The following is a 19,182-nucleotide window of genomic DNA, read 5'->3' as shown; positions in this document are numbered from 1 at the left end:
CGGTGCACGGCTGAGCAGCAGAAACGAGCAGAACTTTTTTTGTGGTGGGGTGAAAGATTTCTGCCTCTTTTACTTGGTCTGCTATGTTCAGCTCTTCTAATTGTTCTTTGCTGAGTTCCTTCTCCTTTCTCATGGTGTATTTTGCATTGATTTACTGGATTGATTTATTCACATGTGCCCATCCGATTTGAACTCGCAATATATACGCTAGCAGCCCACTAGGAAGGCGCACATTGGCTCTGACAGAAGAAGGAGCGAGTGAGTCTTCCAAAGCTACCAGGAAGTCTCCTATTCGGATGCGAGTGATCAGTCTACATTTCTAAATCTATGCGCAGTGATGCTAATCTGGACCACATCCTCCTCCTCCTCCTCCCGCTTTGGGATGAAGGAGGATTCGGAACCACGTGATTCTTTCAACATCTCTACGCGGGAGCGGGCGGAGGAGGCGCGCAGGTCGCCCGGCGGACGGACAGACAGACAGTCCTACAGTCTGGCACGCCCCTAGTGAGTGTTTGCAGAAGCCCTTTGCTTTAGCTGCTTGTCGTCGTCGTTTTGCGCCGCCTCCTGAGCATGTGCAGAGTGCATTCACCCTCCGGCGGAGTCCCCTGCTGCTCTCCCAGCAGCGTCGGTGCCGGGGCTGTTTTGCGCCCTAGGCGAAGCTAAATACTTGCGCGCGCACCCACCCCAAACGCCCCCCTCCCCTGCTAACTTCGATTTTCAAAAGCCTTTGGGGGGGGGGGCGGAATGAAAACTTGAAGCTGCAAAGTTTATTTTAAATGGCAAGAAAAAGCAGCGCCTCGATCTTAAATTGCCTTTCTCAAGCGCGAAAGAAAACAGTAGTTTGCCTAAAACTGTGCCTTACTTGGCCTAATGATGGCACCCTAATGATGGCCTCCCCCATCCTGCCTGGGCGAAGGATGCTCAGACACCCTTTCCAAATTATTACAAAAACACACACATCTCTTTGGCGGTTACTAATATTATGATAATTAATTGTGTGTGTGTGTGCTTTTGCAACAGACTGCAGAAATATCCAGCTTCTTTATGGTCCTGCTGTCCTTCACATTTGTAAATTGGTCCTTTTTTAGTTCCTTTTCACGGCAGCCTGACATGCAGAAACCGAGTTGGTGAGAATAATAATAAAAAATAAATTTTATTTATATCCTGCCCTCCCCAGCTGAAGCCGGGCTCAGGGTGGCTAACAACAATAAAATAGTGCAACATTCTAAAAACATTTCATTATAAAAATTAATTAAAATCCAATTGATGGCAACCATTAAGCTTAAGTTCTGTAAAGATTGGCAAAGGATGGAGTCAGGCTGCACCCTGACCAAAGGCCTGGTGGAACAGCTCTGTCTTGCAAGCCCTGCGGAAAGATGTCAAATCCCACAGGGCCCTAGTCTCTTGTGACAGAGCGTTCCACCAGATTGGAGCCGCAGCTGAAAAAGCCCTGGCTCTAGTTGAGGCCAGCCTAACTTCTCTGTGGCCTGGGACCTTCAAGATGTTTTTATTTGAAGACCATAAGTTTCTCTGTGGGGCATACCAGGAGAGGCGGTCCCGTAGGTACGAGGGTCCTAGGCCGTATAGGGCTTTAAAGGTTAAAACCAGCATCTTAAACCTGATCCTGTACTCCACCGGGAGCCAGTGCAGCTGGTATAGCACCGGGTGAATGTGATCTCACAGCGAAGACCCCGTAAGGAGTCTCGCTGCGGCAACCTTTCTCTCCACCCCCCGCCCTGCCCCCATGACTTCACTGCCATGCTAGGGAAAGTATTCTATGGCACTCTTTACAACGCAGGACACAAAATCCTTCTTACCATTGTGGTACTTGCACATATGTACACCTGGTTTTAGTTAAACGCCATTCATTCGTATCAATGCGCTTACTCCCCCGGTACTCCTTCCTTTCCATTGGATATACTTGCCGCCGTGTGCCAAGACAGATCATAGTTGTTGTTATTCCGGAACATCTGGAACGCAAATGATTACGTATGGAGCCTTTGACAGCTCTAATCACATCATCCCGATACGAGCCCAGCAAAAACAAATGCTTGAATGTGCTATTTTTACTTCGCAGTTTTGTCCCTAAAACATTTTCATCTATAGGTTGTGGTGGTGAGCTGTGGACTTAAGACCCTCTTTCATTCTACCCAGCATTGTTTACAAAGCCCGCCCACAGCTAAATAAATTGCAGGTGGGACGGAGACTCCAGGGCGGAGGGGGTTTATGTAACGTTTACCTGATGAAAATCACACACCAAGTACTATTGGTGTCCGTAGTGGGGGTGAGGGGGGTGCTTTTCTACAGGAGACTGGGAAAAGATTGTATTCCTAGACACACATGTATACCTGAAGAAGCGTCTCCACCCCCATCGTTCAGCCCAGACATTGAGGTCCAGCTCCAAGGGCCTTCTGGCGGTTCCCTTACTGCGAGAAGTAAGGTTACAAGGAACCAGGCAGAGGGCCTTCTCGGTATTCGCACCCACCCTGTGGAACGCCCTCCCATCATATGTCAAGGAAATAAACAACTATCTGACTTTTAGAAGACATCGGAAAGCAGCCCTGTTTAGGGAAGTTTTTAATGTTTGATGTTTTATCGAGTTTTTAATATTCTGCTGGGAACTGCCCGGAGTGGCTGGGGAAACCCAGCCAGATGGCCTTTCAGCCGATTCCCTGGTGGCCCGCTGGAATGTGGAGTTAACCAGGGCTATTGACTGTTTGGCTCCGAAGCGCCCTCTCCGATTGCATGGAGCCCGGACAGCCCCGTGGTTTTCCACGGATCTGAGGGCAATGAAACAATCGTTGAGACGGCTAGAGCGCCGGTGGCGGATAACTCATTCCGAATCTGACCGGACACAGGTTAGAGCTCAACGTCGAGCCTACCAAGTGGCGATAGCGACGGCGAAGAAGAATTTCTTCACCGCCTCTATTGCATCTGCAGAAAACAGCAGCAGGAGACTTTTTCAGGTGGTTCACAATTTAGCGGAACCACCTGCAACATCGGGGCCCAGTACGGGCCACATGTTCTCCTGCAATGATTTTGCAAAGTTTTTTGCAGATAAAATCGCCCAGATTCGGGAAGAAGTAGACTCCACCGTGGGAGCAGGGCCGGGGCGGGAGAGTGCTAGAGTTCTGTCTAGTCAAGTTGAGTGGGATCAATTTCAACCTGTTACCTCCGAGGATGTGGACAGGCTGCTTGGACGAGTGAAACCAACCACCTGTCTCCTGGATCCTTGCCCATCCTGGCTTATAAAAGCTAGCCGGGAAGGACTGGGCGATGGGCTTCGTGGGGTGGTGAATGCTTCCCTCCGTGAGGGAGCCTTCCCAGACCCGCTGAAAGAGGCGGTTATTAAACCGCTTCTTAAAAAACCATCTTTAGATGCGGCCACGATGGCCAACTATCGCCCAGTCTCAAATCTTCCATTCCTGGGCAAGGTGATTGAGCGAGTGGTTGCTGAACAACTCCAGGCACGCCTGGAAGAAGCGGACCATTTGGATCCCTTCCAGTCGGGATTCAGGCCTCATCATGGGACTGAAACTGCCTTGGTCGCACTGGTTGATGATCTCCGGCGGGCTAGGGACAAAGGTGAGAGCTGTTTCCTAGTTCTGCTGGATCTCTCAGCGGCGTTTGATACCATCGACCATAGCATCCTTCTGGACCGTCTTGAGGGGCTGGGAGCTGGGGGCACTGTTATACAGTGGTTCCGCTCCTTCCTCCTGGGCCGTGTTCAGAAAGTGGTGGTGGGGGATGAGTGTTCAGACCCTTGGGCCCTCACTTGTGGGGTGCCTCAGGGTTCTGTCCTCTCCCCCATGCTTTTTAACATCTATATGAAGCCGCTGGGAGAGATCATCAGGAGGTTTGGGCTGGGTGTTCATCAGTATGCGGATGACACCCAGCTCTACCTCTCTTTTAAATCAGAACCAGTGAAGGCGGTGAAGGTCCTGTGTGAGTGTCTGGAGGCGGTTGGAGGATGGATGGCGGCTAACAGATTGAGGTTGAATCCTGACAAGACAGAAGTACTGTTTTTGGGGGACAGGAGGCGGGCAGGTGTGGAGGATTCCCTGGTCCTGAATGGGGTAACTGTGCCCCTGAAGGACCAGGTGCGCAGCCTGGGAGTCATTTTGGACTCACAGCTGTCCATGGAGGCACAGGTCAAATCTGTGTCCAGGGCAGCTGTTTACCAACTCCATCTGGTACGTAGGCTGAGACCCTATCTGCCTGCGGACTGTCTCGCCAGAGTGGTGCATGCTCTGGTTATCTCCCGCTTGGACTACTGCAATGCGCTCTACGTGGGGCTACCTTTGAAGGTGACGCGGAAACTACAACTAATCCAGAATGCGGCAGCTAGACTGGTGACTGGGAGCGGCCGCCGAGACCATATAACACCGGTCTTGAAAGACCTGCATTGGCTCCCAGTACGTTTCCGAGCACAATTCAAAGTGTTGGTGCTGACCTTTAAAGCCCTAAATGGCCTCGGTCCAGTATACCTGAAGGAGCGTCTCCACCCCCATCAGTCTGCCCGGACGCTGAGGTCCAGCGCCGAGGGCCTTCTGGCGGTTCCCTCACTGCGAGAAGCAAAGCTACAGGGAACCAGGCAGAGGGCCTTCTCGGTAGTGGCGCCCTCCCTGTGGAACGCCCTTCCAGCAGATGTCAAAGCGATAAACAACTACCTGACATTCAGGAGACATCTTAAGGCAGCCCTGTTCAGGGAAGTTTTTAACGTGTGATATTTTATTGTATTTTGGGTTTTTATGGAAGCCGCCCAGAGTGGCTGGGGAGGCCCAGCCAGATGGGCGGGGTATAAATAATAAATTATTATTATTATTATTATTATTATTGCATGCAGTGGGGCATGATCCTGATCATGACTCCTGGTGGCTTAAGAGAGAAAACCCACCTGGTATGCTAAATGCACTCGTGCATTGATCATGCAGAATTTGGCTCTAAGCTGTTGGCTGGAATATTGCACTTCTCCTTCACCTGAGGCTGTGGCTCAAAATCAGTAGCTTCCCCAGGGAAGAACTGCTGGGGCCTGTGATTTTTCTTGACACATTTCAGATTTTGTACAGTACAAAATCATCTGAGTGGTGCCTTGATCTGGCAGAGGGAGCACGTCTCATATTTTGGCCTGCAAATTCAGCATTATGCATTGGAGCTTGTGTTGGAATTTTATGTGTGTGTGTGTGTGTTTTCTCTTCCCCAGCACCCACTCCTCAAAGGAAATGCAGCCGGAGAGAATAATCCAAGATAGTTTGTCAGTCTTCATCCAGAATCATATCCCGGGTGCTGACCTGAGGTACGTTTTATCTCACTTTGGGTCTAGGACAGCCATACAGAAGCGTGTCATGTTTTCCATGCGAAATCACTGTGTGGATTTTCATTAGCGGTGTGTCGCAACTGCGTTACAGAGTGGGCTGGCATCTACTAGCCTTTGTGTCTCTGGGACCTCTATGGTGATATTTCAGTTCCAAATCCAGTTTACGGAAGCCAAGTTCCTAAACTGAAACTGCATGGTGCGGCCTTCTCGGTGCCTGTTGTCCAACTGTAGGATTTCCTTCTTCTGAAACCACAAACCTTACGTAATGAGTATTTTTAGTTACTGTACTGGAGCAAAGCCAAAATTGGCTTGCTGCAGCACTGTGGGGATTCAATATGTTTTGTTTTTGTAGAAAATTAGAGTGATGGAGTGTATAATTTTAACAAGTTGTTATGGCTGAGTAAGCTGGATGTGTAAACAAATTAATTTATGGGTGCAACCTCCTTTTCTCCTTTCCTTTCCCCCTTTTCTCTGATGCTTTTCAAAGAGGGTCTTATTCACAGTATTAGAATGTCATCATGGCTTATTGATCCTCCTACTTCCATAGGTAAAGGGACACGGTGGAGCTGTGGGTTAAACCACAGAGCCTAGGACCTGCCGATCAGAAGGTTGGCGGTTCGAATCCCCGCGAGGAGGTGAGCTTCCATTGCTCGGTCCCTGCTCCTGCCAACCTAGCAGTTCAAAAGCACCTCAAAGTGCAAGTAGATAAATAGGTACCACTCTGGCAGGAAGGTAAACGGTGTTTCCGTGCGCTGCTCTGGTTTGCCAGAAGCGGCTTAGTCATGCTGGCCACATGACCCAGAAGCTGTACGCCGGCTCCCTCAGCCAATAAAGCAAGATGAGCGTCGCAACCCCAGAGTCAGTCACGACTGGACCTAATGGTCAGGGGTCCCTTTACATTTACCTTACTTCCATAGGTACTCCTCAGTCTTTATTTAGTTGTACTCATAGATGTCAGATGATATCGTCATTAATGGTGAATGTAACATTTAATTAATAATTTGTTAATTGCTATGATTGCCTACAGTAGAAAAATAATTGCATAATTGTTAAATGTCTCGTGGGAGAAGCTTAAGTGTCAAAATAATTATCTGCTCCCCTCTCTATTCTTCACCAGTAAGCTTTCCTTCTGTCTATAGCTTACCTGGCACTCTGGACTTCAGGAAAGGTCAGACTCTTTCCTTTAAAAAATGAAAAGTCCTAATTTTATAGACACACAAATTATGGCAAACCCAGTATTTTACATAAACGGCGTAACTGTACATTTCTGAGCCAACCTTCATGTGGAAATAGTATCCCTCAGCTTCCATTTCTATGAACTGTAAATAATCATTGATGTGAATATTTTAAATAGTTATTTTTAAAAGTTTCATTCTTGGGGCAGTAGAGCAGGGGAGCAGGCAGCAAATGTTGAATTATTTTAGAGGCTGAAGAGATTGTTGAAGATGGATTTCCAGTTTTAATTTCTGGCTTTGCCTTTGAATCAAAGGTTTTCTTAAAAAATAAAAAAAATACGTTCCTGAATGCAGCAAAAGCTTTTTCCATAGGGACTTAATAGGCTGCCTCATAGCATTAGTCAATCTTGCTCAGTATTGTCTATGCCAGGATTTTACAAACTTGGGTTTCCAGCTGTTTTTGGACTCCTAATCCCATCATCCCTGACCACTGGTCCAGCTAGCTAGGGGTGATGGGAGTTGTGGTCCAAAAACAGCTGGAGACCCAACTTTGGGAAACCTTGGTCTACACTGACTCAGGCAGGTTTCGTTCTCGGTCCTCTCTGGAGATACCTGGCCGATGGTGAAGAATTTAGAGCAGGGCTGGGAGATCTGTAGCCCTCCAGATATTGTTGCAATTCAGCTCCCATCATCCCTCACATTTGGCCAATCTGACTGGGGTGGAAAGAAAACTGCACAGTGCTTATTGAATAGTGACTTAAGAAAGCACATTGTTCACAGGATTCAAAATGTTTGGGTCGCTGCAACAACATAGCAAAAAGGAGCGCCAATATTTTTTATTGTTCCGTTCATGGCTTTTTAACATAAACATGTTTTATAAAGCTGATTGGGGAAGAAATCTAAATGAAACATTAACTGCAGTTCATCTTAAGGAATCAGGTGGCTTTTATCCAACAGGGTGTGATAAGCAAATGGAACTTGTCGGGTTTCTATAATCTTTTTGCTTTCCTTTCCTTTCCCCACCCCCAGTGGTCTGGATGACATTGTTTTCTCCTACATGGCAAGCGTCCTGGAAGGGCTTGGGTCCCACGAGTCGTTTGAAGAGAATTTTGACATGGACACCTTTATGGAAATGATGGGAGCGTACGTCCCTGGCTTTGCGGAAATCAACAGGTAAATGTTACTGCTTTTAAAAGATGTGATCACACCTGAACTCAGTGAGTGAGCTCTTCTGATATGTGCTGCCTAGGCCATACCTGTCAGAGTCTTGCTCTGCTGTTGTCAACATTTGTTGCTCGAATTTGCTAGATTTCAGTGGTGGAGAATTTCGGCTTATTATTTTTACAGCAAGTGTCAATCTTTTGTTTCCAACTTTGTCCCTGGTTAATTTGGAGACAAATTAGATAATAGGCAGGTCATCCCTACAAAGGTCTCCTGCCTTCAAGTTTCTGAACTTGTGTTCTAACTTTCGGGGGGGTGGGGGGTTACTGAACTTCCTTTTTTAAAAAAATCATTTTTATTTGATTTTACAGATACAAATTTATAACATCCAAATGCATATCCATATATAGAGATTACTCTGAATCTCAATACTTCCTCCCCATCCCCTCCATAGGTCCTCTTGTCAACATTTACAACTGCATATTATTCCATATTCTAGATTTTAAATCAATCCATATTATCCATGGTATTTGTTACAAACAAGTTGGTTTCAAATCCTGCTAATGTTTCCATCTTCTTGCAGTGGTCTCCTATATAAGTTATAATTTCCCCCCATTTTTTAAAAGTTTTTGTCCTCTTGGTTCCTGAGTTTTCCAGTCAGCTTTGCCATTTTAGCGTAGTTCATCAGTTTAGCTTGCCATTCCTCTCTGGTAGGGAGTTTGTCTTCTTTCCATCAGGAATTACTGAACTTCCATGCCTTATGAACTCATGTCTTAATAGGAGGTCTCATGTAATCCAATCATCATCGTATAGTCCTTCTAGGTTTTCCCATCACTACTTCAGTCCTGCAGATTTCAAACCTTGGGCTCTTATGAACCCAGTATGATGTTACACACCTAGGAGGGCAAACGCCACACCACTAAACAGGATACTTCAATGGGAGAGGAAATTTCCCAGTTTCTCCTCAATCTGGTCTCTGCCAATAACGCGCTGTCCTTTTCTTGCAGTAGCAACGTTTGTGAAATGATGGTTTCTCTCTCAGAAAGGCTCCATGAAGCCCGCAGTAAACGTAAGTCATGTGTTGAGCACCTGGGTGACAGGCAGTGTTGTCTGGCTAAAGGTGTTGTCCAAGAGGCTAACTGGAATACAAGGCTTGTAGCACACTGAATAAGAGGAGGTAGAATTAAGATACATCAGGGTCTTGGATACCACACATAATTTCTTAGCATAAAGTGATTTTGGGTGGGTGGGAAGACACCGGGCCCTGGCCCTAGAGGAATACAAAAAAAACCCAGCACAGTTGGCATTTTGCCACCCATTTTGAATCTTTTTTTGGGTTGTGAGTCGCTTTGAGTTGCCTTGGGCAAGAGAAAGCAACCAACCAATTCAGTGAATGATAATAATAATTAATAATATTTAGCTTGACCTTTTAATACAGTGGTGCCTCGCAAGACGAAAAGAATCCGTTCTGTGATTGTCTTCGTCTAGCGGTTTTTTCGTCTTACGAAGCAAGCCCATTGACAGATTAGTGGATTAGCGCTATTAGCACTTTTAGCGGCTTATCTGCTGATCGGATCAGCTGATAAGCGGCTTAGCAGCTTAGAAAAAGGGGGGGAGGGGAAAAAAACAGCAGGAACTCGCAAGACATTGTCGTCTTGCGAAGCAAGCCCATAGGAAATTCGTTTTGCAAAGCACCTCCAAGACGGAAAACTCTTTCGTCTAGCGAGTTTTCCGTCTTGCGAGGCATTCGTCTTGCGGGGCACCACTGTACTTGATTACTATATTAAAGTTGTATTTAATATATGGCGCTTAGGGTGGGGGGCAGGTAATAAATCAAACTTACAAATGATGGTAACTGGAGATGTCAAGAGTTGAACTAGCCTTAAGAACAGTTTCAGGTTAAGAACGGACCTCCAGAACGTATTAAGATCTTAACCCGAGGTACCACTGTAATAGTGCCAGAAGAGACAAGCCAGTGTCTTCACGGTGAAACATGACACTGGATATATGAAAACACTTGTGTAGAGTTCTGTGCCGCCAACTTCTCATTTAAGCAAGGCTACCTCGCCCATATGTGCAGCTTTAGAATGTGAGAGGTCCACGGTCCATTTTGACATCATTTAGATATGCTATGCTATAAATACAGTGTGTCTAGTATAAATACAAAACTGCCTAGGCAGTGTTTCACATGGCATGCTAAGATGTATAAGACTGAAGCAGATAAGTGCTGGAGATGCAATGAGGTAAAGGGTATGTTCTTTCTTATGTGGTGGACCTGCAAAAGACTACTGGGAAATCATTTATAATGAATTGAAAAAGATGTTTAAAAGCACTTTTCCAAAAAAAAACCCCGAGTCCTTTCTGTTGGGGATAATTCCTAGGTGTCAAAAAAGTTATTTATGTATGCCACTACGAGCAAGTTCCCAACCAAAGGAGAATGGCAACTGAAACTGATAGAATATGCATAGCTTGTGGATCTAACTTATAGAATAAGAGAACAAGAGGAACATACTTTAGAAGAAGATAGGAAAACATATATTGAATATATGGGGTGGGGGTATTGTGTGCGTTTGAAAATGTTGGTAGCATTAAGATAAACAGTGTAAGTTTTGATGGATGCAATAATGGAATACTGAATAGTTTAGTTGATATAAAATATGCAGTGATTTATGTTATGCAAAATGAACCATGGAAAAAGAAGACAGGAAGTCACTGATATTTTAAGGTGGTTTAAATGAATATTTTATACAGTGGTAACTCTGGTTATGTACTTAATTTTTTCCGGAGGTCCGTTCTTAACCTGAAACTGTTCTTAACCTGAAGCACCACTTTAGCTAATGGGGCCTCCCGCTGCTGCTGTGCCATTTCTGTTCTCATCCTGAAGCAGAGTTCTTAACCCGAGGTATTATTTCTGGGTTAGCGGAGTCTGTAACCTGAAGCGTCTGTAACCTGAGGTACCACTGTGTGGTAAAACAGAAAATTTAATAAAAATAAATAATAAAGCGGTACAAATTGTCTTGTTCTCTTTGAGTGGCAGGTAGAGGGGTCTGCTAGGGTCTTTTGTGTCTAAAGGTGTTGTGCATCTTCCAGAATACACCATGCAGAGCAGGAGCCATGTAAAATCTGAAGCAACGGCCCATGTTCGTGAAGAGGGAGCAAGTGTGTCTGAGGACAACAGGCTGTCGTGTTCCCCGGTCGAGGGAGCCCCGGCAGAGGTATGGACTGGGAGGTTCAACTTTAGTGGCCTCTTCAGCTAACTCTGGTTGGTGGATTTCTTTGTGAAATTCTTTTTTTCCTGTCTGCCATGCCATCACAGCTGATTACATCCCTAAAAACCTAGAGAGGTTCCAGTTACAGATAGGTAGCCGTGTTGGTCTGCCATAGTCAAAATAAAAAAATTCCTTCCAGTAGCACCTTAAAGACTAACTAAGTTAGTTCTTGGTATGAGCTTTCGTGTGCATGCACACTTCTTCAGATACACTGAAACAGAAGTTGCCAGATCCTTCTATATAGTGAGAAGGTGGGGAGGGGTATTACTCAGAAGGGTGGTGGGAATGGGAGATTGGCAGATAGCTGAGATGAGCCTGTTGACGACTCTTTGTTTGAACAAAGACATTGGATTCTTATCTCATTATACATGACTAAGCCATTCTTCACCTTCTCACCCCTTGCCTTTTCCTGTAAGACCTATTACAGTCGTTAAGAGTCGTCAACAGGCTCATCTCAGCTATCTGCCAATCTCCCATTCCCACCACCCTTCTGAGTAATACCCCTCCCCACCTTCTCACTATATAGAAGGATCTGGCAACTTCTGTTTCAGTGTATCTGAAGAAGTGTGCATGCACACGAAAGCTCATACCAAGAACTAACTTAGTTGGTCTTTAAGGTGCTACTGGAAGGATTTTTTTTATTTTAACCTAGAGAGGGTTTGCTTTGCGGAGTGGGGTTGCAGTAAATGTGTGTTTGGTCCGTTGCTAGAACATCTCTGGATTGTGGGTTCAAGCCCCAGGTTGGGCAAAAGATTCCTGCATTGCAGGGGCTTGGGCAAGATGACCCTCGTTGTTCCTTACAACTCTACGGTTCATTCAGTTTCTTCCTTGGCTTGACCAGGAAACACATGGTGATCCAGTGGAAGTGATTCTGGAGATGTTTCCATCCTGCACGGTGAGCCAAGCCCAAAAGGCTCTAGGCATGGCCTTGGGGAACCTGGAGGAGGCAGCACAACTCATCCTAGAGGAGAAGGTGCAGCTCAACACCCTGGGTACAACCATACAGGTAATAATAATAATTTTATTATTCATGCCCCACCCATCTGACTGGGTTGCCTCAGCCTCTCTGGGCAGCTTCCAACACATATAAAAACAAAATAAAACATTACACATCAAAAGTCTTCTCTATACAGCGCTGCCTTCAGATGTCTTCTGAAGCTTATGTACTTACTCATCTCCTTGACATCTGATGGGAGGGCGTTCCACAAGGCAGGTGCCACTACCAAGAAGGCTCTTTGCCTGGTTCCCTGCTGTAACCTCACCTCTCACAATGAGGGAACTGCCACAAGGCCCTTGGCACTGGACCTCAGTGTCCGGGCTGAACGATGGGGGTGGAGACACTCTTTCAGGTATACTGGACCAAGGCCATTTAGGGCTTTAAAGGTCAGCTCCAGCACTGTAGGTCTTTCAGGACTGGTGTTATATGGTCCCAGTGGCCACTCCATCACCAGTTACGTGCTGTGTTCTGCAGTAGTTGTAGTTTCCGAGTCTCCCTGTAGCCCCATGTAGAGCACGTTGCAGGACAGTGGTACCTAGGGTTAAGTACTTAATTTGTTCCAGAGGTCCATTCTTAACCTGAAACTGTTCTTAACCTGAAGCACCACTTTAGCTAATGGGGCCTCCTGCTGCCGCCGCGCCGGCAGAGCACGATTTCTGTTCTCATCCTGAAGCAAAGTTCTTAACCTGAGGTACTATTTCTGGGTTAGCGGAGTCTGTAACCTGAAACGTCTGTAACCTGAAGCATACGTAACCCGAGGTACCACTGTAGTCCCAGGTGGGAGAGAATTGGGTATTGTCCCATAGCTGTGCCATGCCAGGAAGCAGACTGGAAGAAACCAGGTCATTTTCAGCCAGGTGAAAGAGGAGTTTCTGGACTGAACTGTCAAGTATTCCACCTGTGCTGGGAATCAAAATTCAAATGGTAGCCTGTTAGAAAGTCTATGTTTCGGTAGAACAAACTACAAGAAAGAAGATTCCACCTAAACATTAGGAAGAACTTCCTGACAGTAAGAGCTGTTCGACAGTGGAATTTGCTGCCAAGGAGTGTGGTGGAGTCTCCTTCTTTGGAGGTCTTTAAGCAGAGGCTTGACAACCATATGTCAGGAGTGCTCTGATGGTGTTTCCTGCTTGGCAGGGGGTTGGACTCGATGGCCCTTGTGGTCTCTTCCAACTCTATGATTCTATGATTCTATGGTACAGAAGCTGTGCGTGATTCCGCTTTCTTTATCATTGGTGAACACAGGTTTCCTCCATAAAACTTTTAAAATAAGAGTGGGGAACCCTTTTCAGCTTGGGCTTCCTTCCAGAGGTTGCACAGCAAGGCCACAGCAGGCAGAGTGACAGGTGCCAGTCTATGCTGCGTGCCAGGAAAGCCAGAGGTTGCTATGCATGTGTGTATATCCATCCGGGCAAACAATGTCTTATCACATTTCAAAGGCTGTGTTGCAGCCATGCAAACATCACACAAGAACAGCACGGAGCAAGACTGGAGAGGGGCATGGCCTAGGGATGGTCCCAAGGGCCTGAGAGTGACACCTGGGGGGCCACACTCAGCCTATGAAACAAAGGTGTCCCAGCTCTGCTTTAAAATGTTAAAGGTTTGATTAGTTCAAGATCTGTTGGTGTGTGCAGTTGGAGCCCTTCCAGCATTTCCTATTCCTTCAGGTTGATCTTAGCCTTCCCACTCCTACAATATACCATGTCCTTTTCCTGCCTCTATGTTATAATCAAGCTTTAAACAGCCGTGCATGTAATACATTTACCATATTTTTCGCCCTATAAGGCGCACCGGCCCATAGGGCGCACCTAGTTTTTTTTTCCCCCAGGCGCAAGGCTGGGGAAGCCCGAGCTTCCCCCGACCCCAGAACAGGCTCCTATCTGCAAGCCTTGGGAGCCCGGTGGGAAGTCCCACCGGGCTCCCAAAGCTTGCGGAGAGCTGCCTGAAGCCCGGGGTGCGCCCCGCTGCACTCCCCGGGTTTCGGGCTGCAGGCTGCTGCCCGCAAGCCTTGGGAGCCCAGCGGGAAGTCGCGTCGGGCTCCCAAGGCTTGCGGAGAGCTTCCTGAAGCCTGGAGAGCGAGACTCTCCAGGCTTCAGCGAAAGCCTGCATTTGCCCCATAGGATGCACACACATTTCCCCTTCATTTTTGGAGGGGGAAAAGTGCGTCCTATAGGGCGAAAAATACGGTATTTTAGAACCTGGTGCGGGGGATGGATAGTTCTCTGATGGACCTCAAAAACTTTAGATCACACTCTTCTTTTCTTTTTCTTTTTGACAAGGCACCTTCCAGCTTTCCCTGCATAATAGCAGTTATGGAAATTGGTTGCTGGGATCACGATGCTCACAAATATCCAGTATTCTCCAAGTCTAAGCTGTATTAATACTCCCCAGGCAACAGCTGAATGCCAGTCTCACCTTCTCATATTTCTGCTTTTGCGTTTCCTGTCCTGCTCTTTCCTTTCAGGAAGCTTCAAGATCCCAGAAGACACCCAAGCAAGGCGAATTAAAGCAATTTATCTTGGAGAAGTAAGTAACAAGCCACAAAAATCAATTCAGGAAGTGTGGTTCAAAGTGGTCAGGCTTGATTTTGGCTTTCAGTCCAGCTCTAGAAATATGTGTGTGTCACCTGTAATTGGGAAAGAGCTTCCTTGCAGTCAGCGTTGCCAAGGCTGTAGCCACCAGCAAGGGATTATATATGGGGTCTGCCCCATAAGAGACATTCCAGGCCTGTTCCCTGAATGCTCAGCTTTCCATCCGTAAAACAGTAGCAATAGTGAATTATCCCCAGGTGAATGCAGTACCCCAGGCATGGATGGTGATGTGTCAAATGCAAATACTGATTTAAATATAGGTAAAGGTAAAGGGACCCCTGACCATTAGGTCCAGTCGTGACCGACTCTGGGGTTGCGGCGCTCATCTCGCTTTATTGGCCGAGGGAGCCGGCGTACAGCTTCCAGGTCATGTGGCCAGCAGGACTAAGCCGCTTCTGGCGAACCAGAGCAGCGCACGGAAATGCCGTTTACCTTCCCGACAGAGTGGTACCTATTTATCTACTTGCACTTTGACGTGCTTTCGAACTGCTAGGTTGGCAGGAGCAGGGACCGAGCAACGGGAGCTCACCCCGTCACGGGGATTCAAACCGCCAACCTTCTGATCGGCAAGTCCTAGGCTCTGTGGTTTAATCCACAGTGCCACCCGCGTCCCTATACACACAGCAAAGTGCTAGTATTATTAGTGTACATTATTTACTGCAGTTTAATGTCGTTCAGCAAGGGGCACAGATGCCAAGTCTCATGCTACTAAATATGACTGCTAGGTGCAACCCTGAAGCGCAAGGCAACTCTGACAATTTTTGCCTTTTTCGATATGAGCTTGGGACACCAAAAATGAACATCAGTGCCAAACATTATATTTCATAGAACTGTACAGTTGGAAGGGACCCTGACGATCATCTAGTCCAGGGGTCAGCAAACTTTTTCAGCAGGGGGCTTGTCCACTGTCCCTCAGACCTTGGGGGGGGTGGACTATATTTGGGGGTGGGGGGAATGAACGAATTCCTATGCCCCACAAATAACCCAGAGATGCATTTTAAATAAAAGCACACATTCTACTCATGTAAAAACACGCTGATTCCTGGACCATCCGCGGGCCGGATTGAGAAGGCGATTGGGCCGCATCCGGCCCCCGGGCCTTAGGTTGCCTACTCATGATCTAGTCCAAACCCTTTCCCCCCTAGTAGTAGTAGTAATAATAATTAATTACTCATACCCCACCCATCTGGCCGGGCCTCCCCAGCCACACTCAGCGGCTTCCAACAGGATATTAAAAACACAATAAAAAATCAAACATTAAAAACTTTCCTAAACAGGGCTGCCTTCAAATGTCTTCTAAAAGTCAGACAGCTGTTTATTTCCTTGACATCTGGTGGGAGGGCATTCCACAGGGTGGGCGCCACTGCCGCAATGCAAGAATAGGCAGCTGTCCCATACGGGGATGGAACCTGCAGCCTTGGCATTATCAGCACCACACTAACCAGATGAGCTATCCAGGCTGATTAAATAGGTAAATTAACCAATGGATTTCAAACAAAATCACTGTTCTAAGCATCCTGGACTGTATTAAACGGGCCTCAGTCAAGAGAAAGGAGTTGGGTGTGTTCCCAATTCCCTGTTGGGCTCTCTTTATAGTGCAAGCCACACTGTATTTTTGATATATTGAATTTCTGTGGCTGGAAAGAAAACTGAACAATGTGAGAGGAGAAAACAGGTCCAGCTGTACTATCAAGAAGAGGAATACATCTCTCTCAACATTTGACCTTAGATGATCAAAATACCGTATTTTTCGCTCTATAAGATGCACCAGACCACAAGACGCACCTAGTTTTTGGAGGAGGAAAACAAGAAAAAAAATATTCTGAATCTCAGAAGCCAGAACAGCAAGAGGGATCGCTGCGCAGTGAAAGCAGCGATCCCTCTTGCTGTTCTGGCTTCTGGGATAGCTGTGCAGCCTGCATTCGCTCCATAAGACGCACACACATTTCCCCTTACTTTTTAGGAGGGAAAAAGTGAGTCTTATTGTGGGAAAATGATTGCTTGTACATAAGAGCATGAGCAGAGTTCTTATTATTGCAGAGTGATTTTACAGCACGAGATATTGCTAAGAGCATGATGAGCACGTGAACACCTCATGCTAGACTAAATGATTGGCTCACGTAGCATAGGACTCTGTCTGTGGGCAAGGGCAAGGTTGCATTCCTTTTGATTGTTACTTTTGGGTACGAGACAGAACAAACGCTGTGCTGGAGGAGAAAGGATGAATTATTTTCACTGCGCACAATAAACATTGCACGGCAAAAGCCAAAGCTTTTTCTTCAAGTCATCTTGGTGTGAGACTGATTTTCTTACTGATGTCGAGCTGGTTCTCGACATCTTATAGAGCAAAAAATACGGTACTTATTTCTGTACAGCAGGACCTAGTGGGGGAGACAACAGCAAAAAGGTAGTCACAAAGCTTTGCGGAGGCATTTTTATTTAAAAATCTATATGCTGTTTCATCTGCATCCTTACCACAGAAGAGTCAGTGGAATCAGCACTACACGGCAGAACTGGCTGCTAAATTTAAGTTACCTGTAGATCGCACATATGGCTCTGCCATGTGGGAAAGGGGGGGTCATCTATATAACAAACTTTAAAACCAACAGGGTGGGAACTTTTCTCCAAAGCAAGAAGGGGAAACTTTCCACCGGCAAAGCGTTCTGCACTTTCCTAAAAGACCCACCTCTAGAGAGCACTTTGTGCATTTTTTTGTGTGTTTTAGGTACATGATGGTAGATAACGAAGAGGATCAGAAAACACACAGGCCAGCACCCCCCAAAGAGGTAAGCAACACAAACATATGCAAGCCGATAGCTGAAATAGGGGAAAGAACTTTTATAACCCAGCCTCACTGCTTTGTATCATTATTTACAGTGGTTTGAGGTCGGGCTGACAAACCTTGGGCATCTAACCTGGAACCAGCAAAAAGCAGACAAATGGCTTTAGATTTGCCACTCAGAGCTAGGGGGATGGATAATAGCTTAAAAAGTTGCATCAACCCCCATCTCAATGTCTCTAGCACCAGACTATTGCTACCCCCATTTTACTGCCTTTGTGTTCACTTTTAGTAAACTGCAACAGATGCCAACGTCATCGGGGCTATTTTATGTACACGCAGGACTTGGCAATAGTAGATTTCAGTAAGCACTCATCCAGGCACTGAAATCAGATAGTGCCATGCTTTTCCAGATATAGTTGCTTTAGAAAGGAATCCCTGGGACAGGCACGTTTTGTAGGGGTCTTTCAAATAAATGGTAGGAAAAACTATTTGCTCTGCATGAGTTCCATGCATGAGTTCCATGAACTCAAGAGGCCAGGTTTCATATCACAGGATTTTTTGGGGGGTGGGGTGGGAGGGGGCCCTATGAAAAACAAATAGCTGGAAGGGAACCCAGCCCACAGAATCCAACATCCCTCAGTCTCTTCAATTAAGTGAGATCACAAGTTAGATGTCCTCCAGAACTGTTCATAAAAGCAAATAACTTCAAGCAAAAGAATCCAATTACATCCTGCAATTACATCCTCTTTTTATGGTGATTTGTCAGAGTGTATCACTCAAGTACTGTCCCTACCCTTCTAGAATACAGCAAGATGTATAGCTCTACATCTTAAGTTCCTGTGACCCCAAAGAGGATGCCCCCCTCTGCAATGAATTCCTATCTAAACACAGCAGCCCTTTTGGAACGAGTCCTTTACATGCAGTATAGTATTCCCCAAAGTATAACTGAAGCACATTTTCTGCACCGAAATTGAAGACACTCCGCATGAAGAGAGGCCATTTCCCTATGTATGTCACTCTTCTGAGCACACGTTTTGTTTAAACAGCAGATTCTGCTGCGTCTCTGTCTTGTAGGTCATTAAATAATGCAACCACAGCCAAATTCCCAGCAGAGGCCGTGTGTTCTGGTCTTTCCAGCTTCCAGTGAGTCATGCAAAGATGTAGCAGCCAGTCTCCACTGTGGATGGGTCATCTTGAGCTCCCAGGAAGGAGCCTTGCGTTAGTGCAGTAATTTGTGCAAGAAATTAACTATTCCACCAACCAATTCACAAAGAAACAGCCCATTCAGACTGGAAAGCAACTCAGCTTCTGTTTTCGTTCTTTGCCCTTAGGCTCCCAAGAAGATGATTCGCTACATTGACAATCAGGTAGTAAGTACAAAAGGGGAACGATACAAGGATATCAAGAAGGCAGAGAGTGAAGAAATGAAGAGAACGTACATCAGTCTCAAGCCAGCCAGGAAATATAAATTCCACTAAGGGCCACTCAAGTCCATCACATGCCTTCTGCTTGGGTACTCGTTTTAGCCGTTTTCTCACCATCTACCAGCCAAGAGCGAAGAAACCCTTCTGCCTATTTATCTGGGGGATGAAATTTAGAATTAGAAGTTTGTGTTTACATGCTTGAGAACTAACTCTCCGTATACAGAAGCAGGGCCTATGGTGACTGTAGGAGCTGTTGCTGCTCCTCCTGCTCTGTCCTTTTCCTTACAGGAGTTTACTACGCTAGTGTGCTGCTTGTGTTGTTTTATGACAAGTCATTTGAAATTTGTGCATAATGTATGATCACGTTCGCCTAACACAGTAAAGCTAGCTTCCATGACTGCTACAGAGTCAAAAAGTGTGCTTCCTTTTAGAAAGCTATTTTCCGACTGGTTTCTAAAAGATCGGC

The 19,182-nt window shown here is 46.2% G+C and overlaps 1 protein-coding gene across 3 annotated transcripts; it reads left to right on the top strand.

Moving 5' to 3' along the window:
• The first annotated feature begins 348 nt into the window (after nucleotides 1-348).
• CUEDC2 (CUE domain containing 2) lies at nucleotides 349-19,114 on the top strand. Of its 3 annotated transcripts, none has more exons than XM_081191862.1 (9): nucleotides 349-504; nucleotides 5,204-5,296; nucleotides 7,522-7,665; nucleotides 8,664-8,722; nucleotides 10,744-10,868; nucleotides 11,764-11,928; nucleotides 14,384-14,445; nucleotides 17,236-17,296; nucleotides 18,624-19,114. In XM_081191862.1, exons 1-9 carry the CDS (start codon nucleotides 383-385, stop codon nucleotides 18,768-18,770), a joined length of 978 nt encoding a protein of 325 aa, XP_081047988.1. In that variant the 5' UTR covers nucleotides 349-382; the 3' UTR covers nucleotides 18,771-19,114. The 3 variants fall into 3 exon arrangements, with proteins under 3 accessions (XP_081047988.1, XP_081047987.1, XP_081047989.1); XM_081191861.1 differs by having other exon boundaries at nucleotides 8,661-8,722; XM_081191863.1 differs by having other exon boundaries at nucleotides 394-508; nucleotides 8,661-8,722.
• Nucleotides 19,115-19,182: the final 68 nt, after the last annotated feature.

The sequence above is a fragment of the Podarcis bocagei genome (genome assembly GCF_964188305.1).
Source record: "Podarcis bocagei genome assembly, chromosome: 4".
Lineage (NCBI taxonomy): Eukaryota > Metazoa > Chordata > Lepidosauria > Squamata > Lacertidae > Podarcis > Podarcis bocagei.
Note: the sequence above shows the minus strand (reverse complement) of the source record. Positions and strands in the feature narration are given on the sequence as shown.